Source organism: Hippopotamus amphibius, chromosome 4, assembly GCF_030028045.1.
Source record: "Hippopotamus amphibius kiboko isolate mHipAmp2 chromosome 4, mHipAmp2.hap2, whole genome shotgun sequence".
NCBI lineage: Eukaryota > Metazoa > Chordata > Mammalia > Artiodactyla > Hippopotamidae > Hippopotamus > Hippopotamus amphibius.
Window position 1 is genome coordinate 124,810,184 of NC_080189.1, and position 17,698 is coordinate 124,827,881.

General features: G+C 41.4%; 1 protein-coding gene across 16 annotated transcripts in view; it reads left to right on the forward strand.

Moving 5' to 3' along the window:
- Window positions 1-17,698, forward strand: part of KIAA1217 (KIAA1217 ortholog) — a 311,933-nt gene that overhangs the window by 186,872 nt on the left and 107,363 nt on the right. For all 16 annotated transcript variants that reach the window (XM_057731711.1, XM_057731712.1, XM_057731694.1 and 13 more), the window contains 2 exons: window positions 11,321-11,519; window positions 16,235-16,328. In XM_057731711.1, coding sequence (XP_057587694.1) covers window positions 11,321-11,519; window positions 16,235-16,328 — 293 coding nt within the window. The remainder of the gene's footprint in view (window positions 1-11,320; window positions 11,520-16,234; window positions 16,329-17,698) is intronic.

Genomic DNA, 17,698 nt, shown 5'->3' on the forward strand with positions numbered 1-17,698 from the left:
CCCCCACCCAAAGCTTATTGAAATATAGTTAGGCTGACCTCTGGTGGCCCTCAAATTTTAAAATGAAAAGTAATGTTTCTATATTAGCTTCAGGCTTCATATGTTTTTAAAGAAGTAAAATATAAAACCCCATCTTCTCTCCTTCCTGCTCCTTCTTTTCCAGAGCTAACCGACCCCTGCAGTTGGAGAGTATACCTGCCATGCAAGTTTTGGTCCTTGTGCTATATTTGGTACACACGTGAACAATATTTATTACTATTTTGTGTGTTATAAAATTGTACATAAATGGGATCATACTACACGTATCCTTTTGTAACTTTCTGTGTTCAGTCAACTTTACCTTTTGGAGATTTATCCATGCTGGTAGATGTGGTTATACTTAACTGTTTTTGACAATTCCATTATGTGGTTCTCAATGAACCACTGAGAACAAATCAGTGAGAAATAGTGCTGCAGTGACCACCATGGAGCAGGTGCTCGCACATGAGATTTTTATCTGTGATGGATAATTTACAAGAAATAGCCAGATTACAGGATGCACATCTGATACTTCACCAGATGTCCTAAAATGATTCTGCAAATTTGCACTTTCATCAGCAGTGAATAATGGATTCTGTTTTCCTGTGACCTCGGCAATAAAGTTGTTGGATTTCCTGACTTTTGCCTATCTGGTAGGTATAAAATAGTATGTCTTTGTTTCCATTTTTATTTCCATAATTAATAGTGAGATTGGGTATTTTTATATTTATTGGCTGCTGGGGTTTCTTCTGGTGTGAGTTGCCTATATATATCCATTTTTGTGTATCCATTATTGCCCATTTTCTATTTTCTTATTGATTTATAAGAGTTCTTTAATTATTTGGCTACTGATTCTTGGTAGAGCATGTGAATTATAAATATGTTCTCTCAGACTCTGCTTTGTCTTCTTTACTTTGTTTTCAATGTCTTTTGTAGTACAGAATATTCATTGTAATTGAGCAATACTTTTTGGGAGTTCCCTGGTGGTCCAGTGGTTAGGACTCCATGCTTTCACTGCTAAGGGTTCAATCCCTGGTCAGGGAACTAAGACCCCACAAACCACATGGCGCAGCCAAAAAAAAAAAAAAAAAAGGCAGTACTTTTCTCTGTGGTGAATGGTTTTTATTTCTTTTAAAAGTCTTTCCCTCTACCAGTATACAAGGATACAACACCAAGTTTTGTTTCTTTTAAGTTTCATAGTTTAGCTTCTCACACATAGGTCTTTAGTCCATCAGGAATTTATTTTACTTATATTGTGAGGAAAGGATATATTTTTTACGTTTTCCATATTGCGCACCAGTTTTCCTGACACCGTTTATTGAATAGTTGTTTCTCCATGGATTTGTACCACCACCTCAGTCATATACCAATCACAAAACCTGTGTCTTTTTCTAGACTCTATTTTGTTCCATAGTCTTGTTTGTTCTATCCCTGTGCCCAAACCACAGTCTTAAGAGTGTTGATACCTGGTGGGAAAGTATTCCCTCTTACTGTTGTTCTTCACAATTGTCATATTGTTGTTGTAAGTGGCATGTTTTTATCAAACTATATTCTCTGATTTTTTTCTAGTATTTGGGGTTGCTTTTGAGTCTACATGTTGATCTTATATCATTCAGTCATATTGAATCCTTATGAGTTCTAATGCTGTGTCTGCAGGTTTCCTTGGAATCTCTGTTATATCATATGAGAATAATCACAATTTTGATTATCGCTTCTAATCCATATGCCTTATATTTCTTTTTCTTGTGTTAAGTTCTTGGCTAGCCAGAACTTTAGATGCACCAAGAGCAAAAATTCTGAATTTGAAGAGAATGCTTCTAAGAATTTGTCATTAACTGTTATGCTTGTTGGAGGTTTTTGGTGGATGCCTTTCACCACATTAAGAAAGTTCCCTTTAATTCTTTTTTTTTAAAAGAGAAGAGAAGAATAATATATTCAAGGTTCAAGTTCATTATAATTCTTAAGTTGTTTTTTAAAAAATTACGAATGTGTTTTGAATTTTTCTTAACATTTTTCTGGCACTATCAGGATTACTATAGAGTTTCTCTTTACTTATTTGTTATTGCAGGACTTACTAGTACTGGATTTTCTAGTGTTAAATCATCTTTACATTCCTGAGATGAACTCTTCTTGGTCCTGATGTATTTTCTTCATACATTGCTAGATTTGCTTCACCAATATTTAATCTAGGGGGGTTGCATTTAAATTTGAAGTCTTTCCTTTTATTACTTTCCAATATCCAGGTGAATACTAGCCTTATAAAATGAGTTGATATGGCAGTGTTTAATTTAACCAGCAGTTCACCTTAAGTGTAAGAAAGAATCCAATTTCAGTTGTAGTATACCCACAATCAGTTATAATGTTTCTCACAGAATTTTCTTGTAATATGTTTTGCCTTAATTGTTGAGTAACCTTTAAGATTAAATTACTGACTAGGTTGATGTTGCTGCAAGTTCTGTAGTGACTCTTGGACTATAACTTCTTCACAGTCAAGCTTGTAACTATCCATGTAAGAGGGCAATAAGACCCACTGGGAAGGAATAGGATCACGGCACCAGAAATCAGCATCTTAGACATGCACATCTTTAACACAGCTTGAATTCCAGAAGTTATCAGCAGATATCAATTTTTTTATTTATTTTTTATTTTTAAAATTAATTTTAATTTTAATTTTTAAAAATCTTTATTTATTTACTGGCTGTGTTGGGTCTTCGTTGCTGCATGTGGGCTTTTTCAGTTGTGGCAGGTGGGGGCTACTCTTTCATCGCAGTGTGTGGGCTTCTCGTTGCGGTGTCTTCTCTTGTTGCAGAGCATAGGCTCTAGGCGCGTGGGCTTCAGTAATTGTGGCACTCGGGCTCAGTAATTGTGGTGCCCAAGCTTAGCTGCTCTGCAGCATGTGGGATCTTCCTGGACCAGGGATCAAACCCGAGTGCCCTGCATTGGCAGGTGGATTCTTAACCACTGCGCCACCAGGAAAGTCCCATCAGTGTCTTTTAGAGAAATGCTTTGGGATGCTCACTTCAATGTATTATCAGTTCACTTGAGCCTCAACTGTACAATTTGTCTGGAAGAAAACAAAGTTAAGGGGTTAAGCACTAATGGTACCATTACTAAGACTCCATGGCAAGACTGAGTGCCTCCCAGAAGGATCTCTGTCCAGTGACTGCTGTCAGTCAGATTATTGGATGGGAAAGACTCTATCATATTTAACTTTTATACAAACTTATTTTTTAACACATCCTTTCATGATTCTAACATGGGTTGCTCCACAACTATAACTCTTTAAAGCACATTCTAAATTAGAATTTCACTTAAAATTGCTGTTGCAATTTTTCAGTCCCTCTTAAGACTTCCCAGAGGGTCTCCTTAGTTCTCCAGTTATAATTAATAGAAGATAAATTAGTTAAAAGACTTAACAAAGAAAGACTTAACAAAGTCTTGCATTGTCTTTAAATACCCCACGTCTGAAAGAAATAAGAAAATATCTGATTGATATAATCCATTAAATCAAAGACACTAAAATCTGAGAGTAAAGTTATCCCCCCAACCCCCCAAAAAAGTGCATCCAGACTTTCTGTGGAAAACAAATTTTCTGTTATCTTTTTCTTCCTTACAAGACAGCGCTCACCGCTTGCTCTGTCACCTAATTGAAAAGCTGTTCCCTAGGAAGGGGCATGGCCACACGAGTCCTCTCCAGGACATCAGAGGACATGCTAGCACTTTTCAAGGGACACGTGTGGCCTGGTCTTCAAATTGCTGCTGTGTCTGAATCAAAATGTCAGCTGGTGTCAGACCTGAATTGTTAACTTCTACATAACAGTGAATTTATGGAACCACTGTGTGGGCTAGAATGCAGGGTGTGACCAGTGGTTTACCATTGTACCTCCCATTGCTGGCACAGTGTAGGGGCTGGTCTCTGGAATGAATGAAGCCATTTCCACAGGTCTTTCCAAGGTACATTTCAGTGCCTTACTCTTTTCCTTCCTTCCTCCCTTCCTTCCTTCCTTCCTTCCTTCCTTCCTTCCTTCCTCTTTCTTTCTTTCGTTCTTTCTTTCTTCCTTTTGTTTCCACCTTTTTTTTTATAGCTGATTTACTTTATTTTATTATTTTATTTTAATTATTATTTTGGCCATGCTGCACAGCATGCAGGATCCTAGTTCCCCAACCAGGGATCGAACCTGTGCCCCCTGCAGTGGAAGCACAGAGTCTTAACCACTGGACTGCCAGGGAAACCCCTACACTTCTTTTTATAAATCATAAGACTCTTAAACTCAGTCTCTTAAGGATATACCACAATATTAACTACCCTAGAAACTTTCATTTACATTAAATACCAGTGTCTTCCGAACCACTTCAGATGCCAATTTACATTCTACCAGCTCCACTGATAGTTTAATATGTTCCCTTCCCTTGGTCCATCTCTTCTGGCTTAAAAAATTACCCAGTTAACTGAGTAGGCACCCCAGTTGGCCAGACTCTTTAGATCTATGGGGGTTATCTTTAAGATGATCGAATCAAAGCATGATAATTTGAGAAAATGTAAAAAATATAGAAAATCATAACCCATGAACTTACCACCGAAAGACAACCTCTCTGGACATTCATCAGATAGGAAGACTTAATCATGAACCTGATGAAACCAAGGTTCAGGCCCCTATAAATAAATAATTTGCTTTCATAATGAATTTTGTTTCTAACTTTGTAGTCTTATTCTTAAGGAAGTCCCTCAAAATTATAATAAGCTTCAGGCCCCTCAAAACTTGGATCCATCACTGCCACTAAGGTGATTAATTGATTTTTTAAATAGAGTTCCTTTCTGTTTTATAACATACTTTGCCACTTAACAAAATACAGATTTCTTTCTCATTGCCATTTTCTTTTAGAATTCCTTTTAATAACAGTGTAGTGTTCCAGTGAATGGATTTACTTTATGAATTCATTTATTAAATGAACCTAGTGTTGGAATCCACTCCCCACCCCTGTTATTCTTATAAATGATGCTCTATTGAGCATCCTGGTCAGTACATCTTTGTGCATAAATGTGTAGAAGTTGAATGACTGGCTCAAGCCATATGTATATTTGGGGGGCTTTTGGCACATATTGACAAACAGCTCTTTGCAGAAGTGGTATCAACTTACTTTCCCAACAGTGGTTTGTGAGAGAACTTATTTTCCCAACTCCTGTCAGCACTGTTTATTTTATTGGAAAAACCTTTGCTAATTTCATGGGTGTAAAAAGCTATCTTATTTTAATATTTATGTTTTTCTTATTAAGCTGAAAATGGTTAGTTTTCCATCAGACAGTACTCTGAGAGCTCATGTGTTTAAGGCATTAGCCATTTGCTGATTACAATGCATATTGATTTGCAATGCATACTGATTTGCCGAGTCTTAAATTGGATTTGGAGAAACTGAGGAATTTAGGTCATTTGGAATTGTCACCATCATCTGCCTGCAGAAAATGCCATTTAGGGGAAATTGTAGAAGGCATTCCAAAAGGCAAGCCTATGTCAGATTAAGTTGGCCACGTTACAGGGAGAACTGAATTCATTTCAACTAAAAGATACTTGAGCATCTATTATGTGCCTAATACTTTACTGTATATCATCCTCTGATGGATACAGCTAATTGTAATGCAGAATTTTGCAGAAATACAGAAGCCATGCTTGCAATTTCAGTAAGACAGATTTGAGAAAAACTCCTCAATTCTTAATGGAAAAAGTGTTGCAGGAATGTTTGGGGAAGCTGGCTCAGAGAGTGCATGCCAACGGAAGAAGTGCTGGGAAAGTCCCCCACGTGGATGGCACAGCGTGAAGAGTGGGCGTGCTTGGTAAAGTCACAGAGCAGCAAAATGTCCAGGACAACTAGGATGTCCTAGGGATGTGGTGTGGTTTGGGGTAATAAGGCAGGAATAGGAGGCTGAGGTCTGTTTTAGTTGGTTTGGGCTGCTATGACAAGTTACCAAAGACAGGGTATCTTAAACAACAGTGTGTTTCCCACAGTTGCAGAGACTGGGAAGTCCAAGACCTGAGTGTCTGGGGAGGACCCACTTCCTGGTTTGCAGTTGGCTGTCATTTCATTGTATCCCCACAAGCCAGAGAGCAGAGAGAGAAAAGAAATTCTCCCATGTCTGTTCTTATAAGGGTGCTAATCCCATCAGGGGCACTCCACGCTCATGACCTAATTACTTTCCAGAGGTCCCACATCCAAATACCGTCACAGTGGCGATTAGGATTTTAACATGCATTTTGGAGGAACACAGATATTCAGTTCATAGCAATGAAAACCCTTGCATGCCACATGAAGCTAAAGAACATTTTAGAAGATGTCCCACATTCTGGAGCGGATTCTGAGATTCAGAAAATTATGAGAATGTGTAACACAATGTGACCTGTCAAGTGCACTTCATTTTTTGCAAAATGTCACCAAGAGTTCTTGGTGACAAAAGCACGTTCCATTTGCAGAGCCATTGAGATGGAAGAACCAGAGCATCCAGGCTTCTCAGAAGGTCTGCAAGGCTGTGAGGTTCCTTTCAACACTCATGCTTTCAGGGCTCTGGGCCTTTCCCCCGCTTCCCCCAGCTCGTGGATTATTTCTAATCATGTGTCATCATTTACTCCTGTTGACTTCAAGACAGGAATCTTTTTTGCAAGCTGCCCCCATCATGCTTCCTTATCTTCAAGCAGGTAATCAGGCTGAAAGTGTGCGGACAGGTAAGACGGTCCACAGAGGAGAGTTGGAGGAGATGGCTGTGGCTAAATGCAAGTGTTCAGAGGCTGTGTGCTTCCAGGGAGAGAGCATGGCTTCTGTGGACTGACCGAATGGGATACATAAGTTAGTTAAGCCATTTTACTACCTGTGATTTGAGACAAGTTACTTGGACCTTCTGGGCTTCCTTCTCCCTGTCTGTGACATGGGGCCATAACACCGAGCTCCTCAGAGCTGCTGATTCAATGAAATTACATGGGTACTCTTTATGACACAGAGCAGACATCCTATAAATGCATTTCCCTCGTCCTCTTCCCTTCCGAAGTCCTTTAGACGTCCTCTGAGTCTGGAACAGCCAGCACTAACCCAGAATGAGGGAAGAATGCCAGAGCGTGCTGAATCTCATCACCCTGCCAACAAAATGCCATCATAGATTAAGAGAATTCCTTCTGAGTTTAAGCATTTCTAAATACCTTTCCTGAACCGAGAAGGCAGACTGAACCAAGTGTAAAAAGACTATTCTCCTCTGTTTGTAAAGGCATCTTTCCCGTCTTTTCCGGATTTCATGATCTGTAACTGGACTTGTGTACCCAGCTGGCAGCTGCACCAGCCAGACCCTGAGGTAACTGTACTTTAGGCCCAATTTTTTTTTTTCCACCCAGAGCAGCCTACAAATTCTATTTCAAGCACACACACGTACAGAATGCAGATGTGGGAATGAAAACCGGGCTCTTTGGGGGGAATGAGGCCATGATATTTAACTGTAGCGAGGCCACGAGCAGCCCATGCACCGGGGCACTGCCCAGGCATGGTTGGGGCTCAGACATCAAGAGTGGTTTTGGCCTTTGGATATGACATTAGCAATCACATGCACAGTCACCGCATCTCCCATGTGGGGCAAAGATGTTGCACGATCTGTGATCAGACAGGCTTGAAAGGTTTTTTCTGTATTCTGAAAAACATGTAAGAGCATGGAAATTCTGGAAAACTAACTCCCTGAAGAAGCTGAGAATCAAAATGGTGATGGACAGAGAGGAGAAACTGAACTACTTATGCTTGTGCAGAAGGTCTACTCCGATCAAGGAAATGGCCACTTCAGAATGTGGTTCTCACCTGTATCCACACCAGGCGCGAGATTCCTAGGCTGTTCACATCATGCAGCGAAAGCTCTTACAGCCCAGATGGATCCCAAAATGAACATTCCTTTTGGATGACTAATAAGTCATTCATTCATTCATTCAACAAACATTTATTAAGAACCTATTACGTCACAGGTAGTATCACAGGTACTGAGGATACCCTAATGAACATCAACAACAAAAAACATTTGAAAAAAAAAAAATCCTTGGCGGGATTTCCCTGGCAATCCAGTGGTTAGGACTCCGCACTTTCACTGCTGAGGACTTGGGTTCAACCCCTGGTCGGGGAACTAAGATCCCACAAGCCTTGAGGTGCAGCTTCAAAATAAATAAATAAATACATAATAAAAAAATAAAAAGGAGACAAGAGGAATTAGATTAAAAGAAAAATCCCTGGCCTCATGAAGCTTCCATTTTAGCAGGAGAGGCTGACAATAAAGATAGTAATAATGAAAATATGAATTATAGTATATAGTGAAAAGCAGGAAGAAAAATGAAGCAGGGGTGGGGTATGAAATAGGAGGCAGAATAGGTGCTGGAATTTTGGAGAAGGTGGTAAGGGGAGGCCTCCCTGGGAAGCTGACCTTCATGAAAGACCTGATTGATGGTTTGGATAAATATAGACGTTGATTGAAAATATTTTCTCCCAGATTTTCGAGGCTGTGTCTCCATTGTCTTTGGTTTCTGGGCTGCTGTTGAGAAAGTGAATGCCCTTCTGACTCCTGTTCCTTTGTGACTTTTCTCCCCACCCCTGGGAATTCATAGGAACCTCTGTTTCTCCCCTGCCATCTGGAACATCTCAGTGACAAGCCTGAGTACATTGAGCATTTCACGAACCCTTTTAGTTTCCACCCCTCATGTCCTTTAGTTGGGGGAGAAAAAAAAATCTTAAACAATACTTTCAGAAAACTGCTCTATTTTTCCTGACCTCCTTACCCAAATCACCATTATTAGGAATTGAGAGGCTCTGAAGTAGTTCTCTCTCTCTCTCTCTTTTTTTTTTTATCGATTCTCACCCTTTTCCCATCTCTTAGTCTCTTTGCTCCCCTTTCTGAGATTTTGTCAACTTTTTCTTCTCCAGTGAATCTGTCATTTCTGTTCTCAGGGTTCCCAGAGCTCGCTCTTGCCCTCCAAATGTTCCCCTTTTCTTGGACTATCTCATCTCTTCTGAGTTGCTGTTTTCTGTTTATTTCTCACACGAAAGAGGCTTTATGAAATGTCTGTTAATCCTTGCTAGTCTGTTCTTGCATAAGCAAGGCAGGTTTGTACTCACTGGAAGCTTCTATACATGGCCCGGACTGCTTCATGAAGGGGTTCAGACAGAATCTGAACCTTACCCTCAAAAATCTGTTGGTCTCTTCTCGGAGGACAGGCAGCTTTCCTCCAGGGCTTCCTCCAGTTTTTCCTGATGGAGATGTCAGCCCTTTGCCAGAATTCTGCCAGAGGGCACCTCACGCACCCTCACCCCTGGCGACTCAGAATCCAGTCTGTTGGTTCAGCCTCTTCAGTGGTTCTGCTGTGGGTTCGGGGAGTCACTTGGCTGAACGGGGTGGAAAGAGAGCTTGCTGCACCATTACAAAAGTTCAATCAGCCCTCGTGCTTACCACTCACTCTGCATTCCTACCTCCAGGAGGAGCTGCTGCCTCACTCCCTGAACTTCTCCAGCCCTGCAGGTATGCAGAGCTCTGCACTTGAAGACCTAGGTGTCAGCTTCTCTTGTCTGCTGTTGCTTCCTCTCTCATCCCCTTAGGTCTTTGATTTATGCTTTTTTTTTTCTACATTGTCATCTGAGTGGAATTCAAAAGGGGATGGACATACATTGGTTACATGAACTGCCGTACTTAGCCACAAGTCATATTCTGTTCTCTTTCTTTCAATAAATTCTTTTTTTTAAAATATAAATTTATTTATTGGCTGTGTTGGGTCTTCGTTGCTGCACGTGGGCTTTCTCTAGTTGCTGCGAGCACAGGCTACTCTTTGTTGCGGTGTGTGGGCTTCTCATTGGGGTGGCTTCTCTTGTTGCAAAGCTCGGGCTCTAGGCACACAGCCTTCATTAGTTGTGGCACTTGGGCTTCAGTAGTTGTGGCTCTCGGGCTGTAGAGTGCAGGCTCAGTAGTTGTGGTGCACGGGCTTAGTTGCTCCGCGGCATGTGGGATCTTCCCAGACCAGGGCTCAAACCTGTGTGCCCTGCATTGGCAGATGGGTTCTTAACCACTGTGCCACCAGGGAAGCCCCTGTTCTCTTCGGAGTCTCTCCTGACAATGGTTACTCTGCTGGTACTGGTAGAGTGCCTCAGTAGATTCTCAAGAAGTAGGATTCAAATTAACTGTCAGACTCTTCTGTACCCTGTCTCAGTTATCTATCTCTGGATAACAAGTGACCCTAAACATAGTGACCTGAAACAACCACAATTATTTGTTTGCTTATGATTCTGCCATTTGGGCAGGGTTCGGAGGGGGCATCTCATTTCTGTTCCACGGGACATCGACTGGGACAGCTCACCTGGGGCTGAGGGTTCTCCTCTCAAGATGAGGCACCCATATGACTGGCCAGTGGTCCCGGCTGGAGAATGGGTGCTCCATGTGGGCTGTCAGTTAGGGCTTCCGTTCGTACTATATGTGGCCTCTCTGTGTGGCTCGCTTGCACTCCATGGAAGCTTGGTTCTGTGAGGGAGCATCCAAGACCACACTCACCAAGAAGACAAGCTCTCGTGTGCAAACACTCCATTTTGCATCAAACTTGCGTAGTGTCCCATTGGCCAAAGCAAGTCACACGGCCAAGCCCAGACTCCACGTGGGAAGGGACCCTCCCCGAGGGCACGATGGCTGGGAGGAGCCACATGCCCTCCGGAACTCTAAAATGCTGTGATCCTGTGCTTGTGTTGTTCTTTGTGTAAATGATTTGTTCCATTTTCTTTCTGAGATATTGGGGCACCAGACTCTTGTAGATATTTTCATTTGGTATAAACATTCAATATGTATTGGAGCCACAGAAATATTGTAGCATTTCCACTTAAAATGTTTCCGAATGGACTATAAAGACTGGAACTATATCGATTGCCTATTGCTATAATGATTGTGTTCCTCGTCAGTGAAAGACATGGGAAAAAATTCACCCTATAGGATCAAATTCTTAAATATACCTTTCAAGGGAGTTAAGTATTGTCTTTTGCTTTAGACTACCAAAGATTAGCTTCTTATCCTTTTGGTTTTAAAATAGTTGAAAATGAGCCTCTTTAATACCTGCTTGGACTCTCAAAGAATAAAACTGGGTATTTTCATCATAACCAGAGAATGCATTTCTTGGAAATTCTAAACACACGTCTCTTGTGACATGCTTTTTGCAAGAGTGTCCGGAACATTCCTGCTTGCAATAGGACAGAAGTGGCTTAGCTTGTGCTGTGCATCGTGTGAGTGTTCGTCTGTGACTGACAACTGTGTCCATCTTGTGTGCAGGGGTTCTTTATCTCCAGTACGGAGATGAAACCAAGCAGCTCAGGATGCCGAACGAAATTACAAGTGCAGACACAATCCGTGCTCTCTTCGTAAGTGCCTTTCCACAGCAGCTCACCATGAAAATGCTGGAGTCGCCCAGTGTCGCCATTTACATCAAAGATGAAAGCAGAAATGTCTATTATGAGTTAAACGATGTCAGGTAAGCAGTTATGTCATTTCTGTGTATGTGTGTCCACCATCTTGCATTGACAGTTGGTACCGAGTCCTCATCTCTCAGTGTCCCAGTGAAGAAAGCACAGCTATTGTCCTGATGGGCAGGTTTATCTTACCCAGGTGTGAATCCACTATCTGGATTTCTAGAACTCATTGACAAGGTTTGGTTTACAAAGGCGAGCACAGACTTCTCCCAGATCTTTGCATGTTACATCTGAAAGGAATGGAAGAAATTAACCAGGCCACTGTTTAAGAGTTGGGGGAACTAAGGCCCAGAAAGATCGTGTAAGCTGAAGGTTATACTTACAGGTGGAACTTAACCAACTTCTTCTCAAGGGGTCTTGTCGTCACTGACGGAGGCTGTGGACATTTTAGGTAATGATCTCACTGGGCCATTCTTTACACAGACAAGTTAGAATAAAAGCAGTGGACTCTATGCTATTGTCCACAAGAAAAGAGGCTAAGAAGCATTCTCCTTTTCCGTTTGTTTCTTAAACAGTTGGCCTTCACTAAAGGATCCCACTTTCCAGGTCAGCTTTCTCCAGGGCTCCTAGTAAAATGTGCTCTAAAACGAGGCTAAATGGACTCATGCAATAGCATGTGGCATAGAAAGAGAAGCTTCTTTTTTTTAGCTCTTTATTGGAATATAATTGCTTTACACTCTTGTACCAGTTTTTGAGGTACACCAAAGTGAATCAGCTGTGTTTATACGTACATCCCCATATCCCCTCCTGCCTGCGACTCCCTCCCACCCTCCCTATCCTGGCCCTCTAAGGCATCACCCACCATTGAGTTTATCTCCCTTTGTTATACAGCAGTTTCCCACTAGCTATCTATTTTACAGTTGGTAGTGTATATATGTCTATGCTACTCTCTCACTTCGTCCCAGCTACCCCTTCGCCACCCCCACCCCCCAACCCTGTGTCCTCCAGTCCATTCTCTGCATCTGCATCTTTTTTCTTGCCCTGTCACTGGGTTCGTCAGTACCATTTTTTTAGATTCCATATATATGAGTTAGCATACGGTATTTGTTTTTCTCTTAAAAAGAAAAAGGAGAAGCTTCTTTATCGATGGCAATGATGTTGTGCATAGAACAGAAGGGACCATCTGAGCTCTTCTAGCCAAACAAGCCTGAGAAACAGGACTTAAATCAACACAAACAAGCAGTCACCAGTAGAGCCGCTAAACATTTTAGAGCTGAAAAAATGATTGAGCAACTCACCCAGCCCTTTCATTTGATGGGACCAGAAACTCAGACGCATAAAAGTTAAGACTTCTTCAAGATCCCGCAGCCAGTTAATTTCTTAGCCCAGCCCCAGACCTGCCTGTCCACGTTCTTAGCCAAGAATTTTTTACTCCCTGAGAACATTCTCCCCTCAACTCACCTGGGCCCCGAGTTGGACTTCTGAGTCTCTGCCCTATGGGGATAGCAGACTCTCCTCTTTCTTCATCATGGAATTAATAAAAACTGCTTTTTAAAAATATGCCTTTAGTGCACAATGTAAACTGATAAATATCTAACAGTGGTCAGAAGTGACATATTTAGGCGTGTACCAAGGTGTATAAGTAATTTAGAGCTTTCCAAGTTTGACACGTGCCCTAAGGTATCGGTGCTATTCTATCTGTTGGCTCACCTTCTTGCTTTGTAAAAACACATTTAAATATTCATGGGTATCAGAAAATTCGTTTTGTTTTTTGAAATAAATTATTGATCAAGCTGTCACCAAAAAAAATCCTGAGTTTACAAAGTATAAACTTAAACATGAAGTAATCACATGGTATTTAGAGAGTATGTTCGCAGCAGTGCACTCTCATGTAGTGTTTTCACACGGACGTGCTGTCTTACAATCATCTTCCTGAATTTCTGCGTTTTGCAGTTAGAGAAGTTGAGGGGTATAGTGATAATAAATACATGTGGATCTACACAAAGCCACTTTTGATTGTGGAGTTCAAGGCTGATGAGGTTATTGTAAATAGTTGAACCTCACTGTCATGCAGCCCGTGCAAGAATTTTTATATTACTGTTGACTTAAAAAAATGCACAACTTGAGAGTTGCGAGTTAAGTTTTATTGGGGGCAAAATGAGGACTGCAGCCCAGGGGACCGTGTTTCACATAACTCTGAGAAACTGCTCTGAAGAGGTGAGGGGAGGAGCTGGGATATAAAGTTTTGCAGCAAAGAGCAGGTAGTCGGCAACGTCAAAAGATTATTGTTAATTAAAGAAAACCAGGTATGTCAGGTTAAGGAATTCCTATGTGTGGGAAGATGCAAGCGTCTGGGCTCACTGCAATCATTCCTTTGACATGTACCTCAGCTATCTGGGGCCAGTATCCTCTATTCTCACATCCTGAGTTTCCTCGGGGCTCACCAGCTCACATTGGAAGCCTGCAGTTGTTGATGACTGTAACATCTTTTGTTTATTGATATGGCAGGAAATATTCCATTTATAAATACTCCATTTATCATTATGAGTCATGATTTTCTAGAGGCTTTCCCAGGCCTCAACATATGACTACTAAGACTTTCTTTACACATTCTTTGGGAGTGTTGTGATGTAGTCACAAAATGAGAAATGGGAGGGAAGACAAAGAGGAAAAGGATCCCCAGAACTTGCAAACTGAGGTGATCCTTCCTGATGCAAATTTAGTTGATAAAATAAATGAAAGCAGCGCTTGAGCGAAGTGATCACTTTAAACATGAATAATTTTCAGTTTGTTTCTATTTGCAAACGTAATGGTCTCATTGATTCCTAGGTTGCAGTACTGATAGCCTGGTTTTTAAAAAATCTCTTTTAAAATGCTTCAGTGGATAGTCATTGATTTATAACTTTGTCTATAATTCACATTTCAGTGTTTTGATTTACATATAAAAAGTGGATCTAAAAATATTTGAGTGCATGAAATGTGTTTATTTGGTGGTGAATATAATATGCAAGGTGATCACCTGTATGTCCTTTCCGAAGAATTATTATTCTTTGCTTTTATGCATAAAATGCCTCAAGCATATTTTATTTGAATGGTAAAACAAATTCTCACCATCAGCATTAAATAGGACGTCGCATCACCCCCGCCCCCCGCAAGAAAAAGAAAGTACCGTGTAGATTCTACTTGAAGACACTGGCTTTAATCTTCTAAACCCAGAGACAAACTTCATTTCACATCCAGTATTTTTGAAGTGAGCGTATATTTGTTAAACATTTGGCTCTTTCATCATCGTGTTGGGTTCTCCATATTTTCCTTCGGGAAATGCTACCAGAGGGTTTAGGTTGAGATTCTGTGTTGTAAATGTTGCCATGGTAAATGCAAGCTGGGCCTTTACTGTTGGTTCATCTTGGATGAACATGTTTCTAAATTAATCATAAACCAACCTCCTGTGTTTTAAATACCTTCAGAACCACGCTAAGTTTTTTTCATGGCTCAAGTAAGGTTTTCAGTTTCTTCACATCATCCCTTGGGACTTTGCCCTCCCCTCCCCACCGAGCCACAGGGTGAGTTCCTGCAGTGAATCCCCACATCCTTTCCTTTTGCAACCTCTTCCCCTCCTTGTAACTTAGTCTCTTCTAATAACAAGGACCGCACGCCTCCCCTTAAGCAGACTTCTAATGAGCTGCTTGGAATTCAGAGCAGCCGTGCAAGCTGGGGCTAGTCATTGCTTTAAAGCAACCACTCGTGGATATTTGATGGAGGCAAGCAAGGCGAGTCCAAGGATGCTCCACTTTGTTGAAAACAAAAACACAACCCAGTAATCCCAGTGCTTGCGATCAGCCCACAAAATGTATGGCTGCACCTGGAGGAAAGGAATGCATCTTCCTGCACACGGTTCCCTGAGCTCACCGCGCAGGCATTGGCAGGAATCACGGTGTAGATGGGGCTAAACGTGCTTGGGGGTAGCCCTTCTGCTGATGAAAGCTGAAGATGGAGGGTGAAGGACTTCGTAGACATTCATAAACTCTTAAATAATCGTAAGGTAGGCTCTTAGCGAGATGCGGTTCTGTCCTTTGCTGCAGTATGATGGACTCTAGGGTTCTACGTGTTGGGTTCAGAGGGAGAGACAGACCAGTGGAAGAATTTTATCTGCTGCTTTTCCTGTAATTCAACTTGTATGTAGAATAATCTTTTTAAAAATCCACTATGAAAGAAAAAAAAAAGCATCGTAAAGATACTAGTTTTGATCTTTGTGGTACTTTTTTTTTTCTGGACTGCAAATTCATTTTCTTTCCCCTGCTGAAGGTGTTTGAAGGAAAAAAGCGTTTTTTGTTTGCATGCCTTCATGAGATAAGCAGAAGACCCGGTGTCTGGGCAAAGTAAACAATTAAATATTTAAATATTAACCAAATCCCGTTAAACGTGTTGTATATATGGGAGCTTTATTGTTTTTTAAAATGTTAGCTTTCCTTGCTCTGGATCTTGAAAGAAGGTTTATGCTACCCGATATTTATGGGTGGAGGACTACAGGGAAAGAATAATACTTTCCTGGGGAATGAGACGAAAAAAAAGGAAAGAAAGGCTGAAGTCATTTTTCTCCTTTGCCTTATTTATTTTTGCCTATTTTTATGGTAAAAGAACTTTTTGTCTGGTTGACTGCACACAACGGCTGGATTGTCTGTGGATGTCTTTTACCTGATTCTTACAGGCAGATGAAGGAGATGGCCAAAATAAGGCTCCTTTCATCTGCCATAGTTATTGATGTTTTTGATTCCAGGAACATTCAGGACAGATCCCTTCTCAAAGTGTACAACAAGGATCCTGCCCACGCATTCAACCATACACCGAAAACTGTGAACGGAGACATGAGGGTAAGTGTCCCTGTTCTATTTTTACTTTAATTCTGTGGGTCAAACCATCCCTCCTTCTGGCGTGTGGTCCTGGTGTAATCACACCCAAACACCAGACTGGGGGGGTTCTTACTGCTCTTCTTCTTGTCTGATGACTCATTGTTTGTTCATTGGTAAAGAAATCAGATTTCCCGACCATTTGGAGCAAAGGGATTGAAGCAGGACTTGACACATCATAATTCATCTCTAAGCATGGAGTTTAGTTATGCCCTCACTCCAGGGGGCCCTGAAAATCTGTACGTGAAAGGGTTCTTGGTCCGTAATACATTAACTTACTCAGAGGATCTCTTACTATTTTTCCTCCAGTTAAAAGAAGGCTAACATACCACCAACATCAAAACCCGTGCACAACTGCATGTAGAACCTATTCATATCCTTATATCCTCTATTCCAAGTCCTAGCATTCTGATGAATTTACTTACCTCCTAATTCAGGATTGTTTGCTGTTACAACAACAGCAAAGAATGTTAAATATGATCAAATGTCACCTGAATCGTGTTGAAGGCAAAGTCCAAAAATCTGCATGCTTTGTGAGCTAAAAGTCTCTAGATTTAGATCGTCGTAGAAGATTATCCAAGCATTCAAAGCACACAGGCATGTTTTGAAGAGTAAAGAACAGGGAAACTGAAAAGGCAGACTGTAAAACCACACTCATGCAGGTCCATCAGAGTGGGATTGAGTCTCTAACAACAGTGCCGCATTCCACTGCAGTAAAAATGAGAAGAAAGGAAGAGTAGCGTCTCCCGCTGCACCTTCCCCCGCCCCTCCCATGGCCCCACACAGATGTAGAAGGAGCCCCGCCATTTTATATCATCCTTTCTGAGGAGGAGCACTGGATGCTGGAGTTTAACTAGAAGAGACGTCAATGCCTTGGTTTATTGCCAAAGAAACCCAGGTACTGTCTGTCCTAGAGTTGCAGTAGCGTTCTTGAAGGTCTCTGCTTCCTGGCAGTGGGTATTAGTTTTTTTACTGCTGCTGTAACAAATTATGACATATGTAGAGGCTTAAAATGACACAGATTTACTGTCTTACAGTTCTAGAGATCAGAAGTCCAACATAACTCCATTGGAGTAAAATCAAGGGGTCATTGACATTCCTTTCCAGAAGCTTAGAGAGAATATGTTTCCTTTTTTTTTTCCAGCTTCTGGAGGCCACCCCCATTCCTCAGCTTGCAGCCCTCTTCCTCCATCTTTAAGCCCAGACAAGTAGCATCTTTCTGGCCCTGCTTCCCTCACCACACCTCCAGTCCTCCCTCCTCCTCTGTTAAGGACACTTGTGATTATATTTGGCCCAGTACTCTAGAATAATCTCCTTAAAGTAGGGTCAGCTGA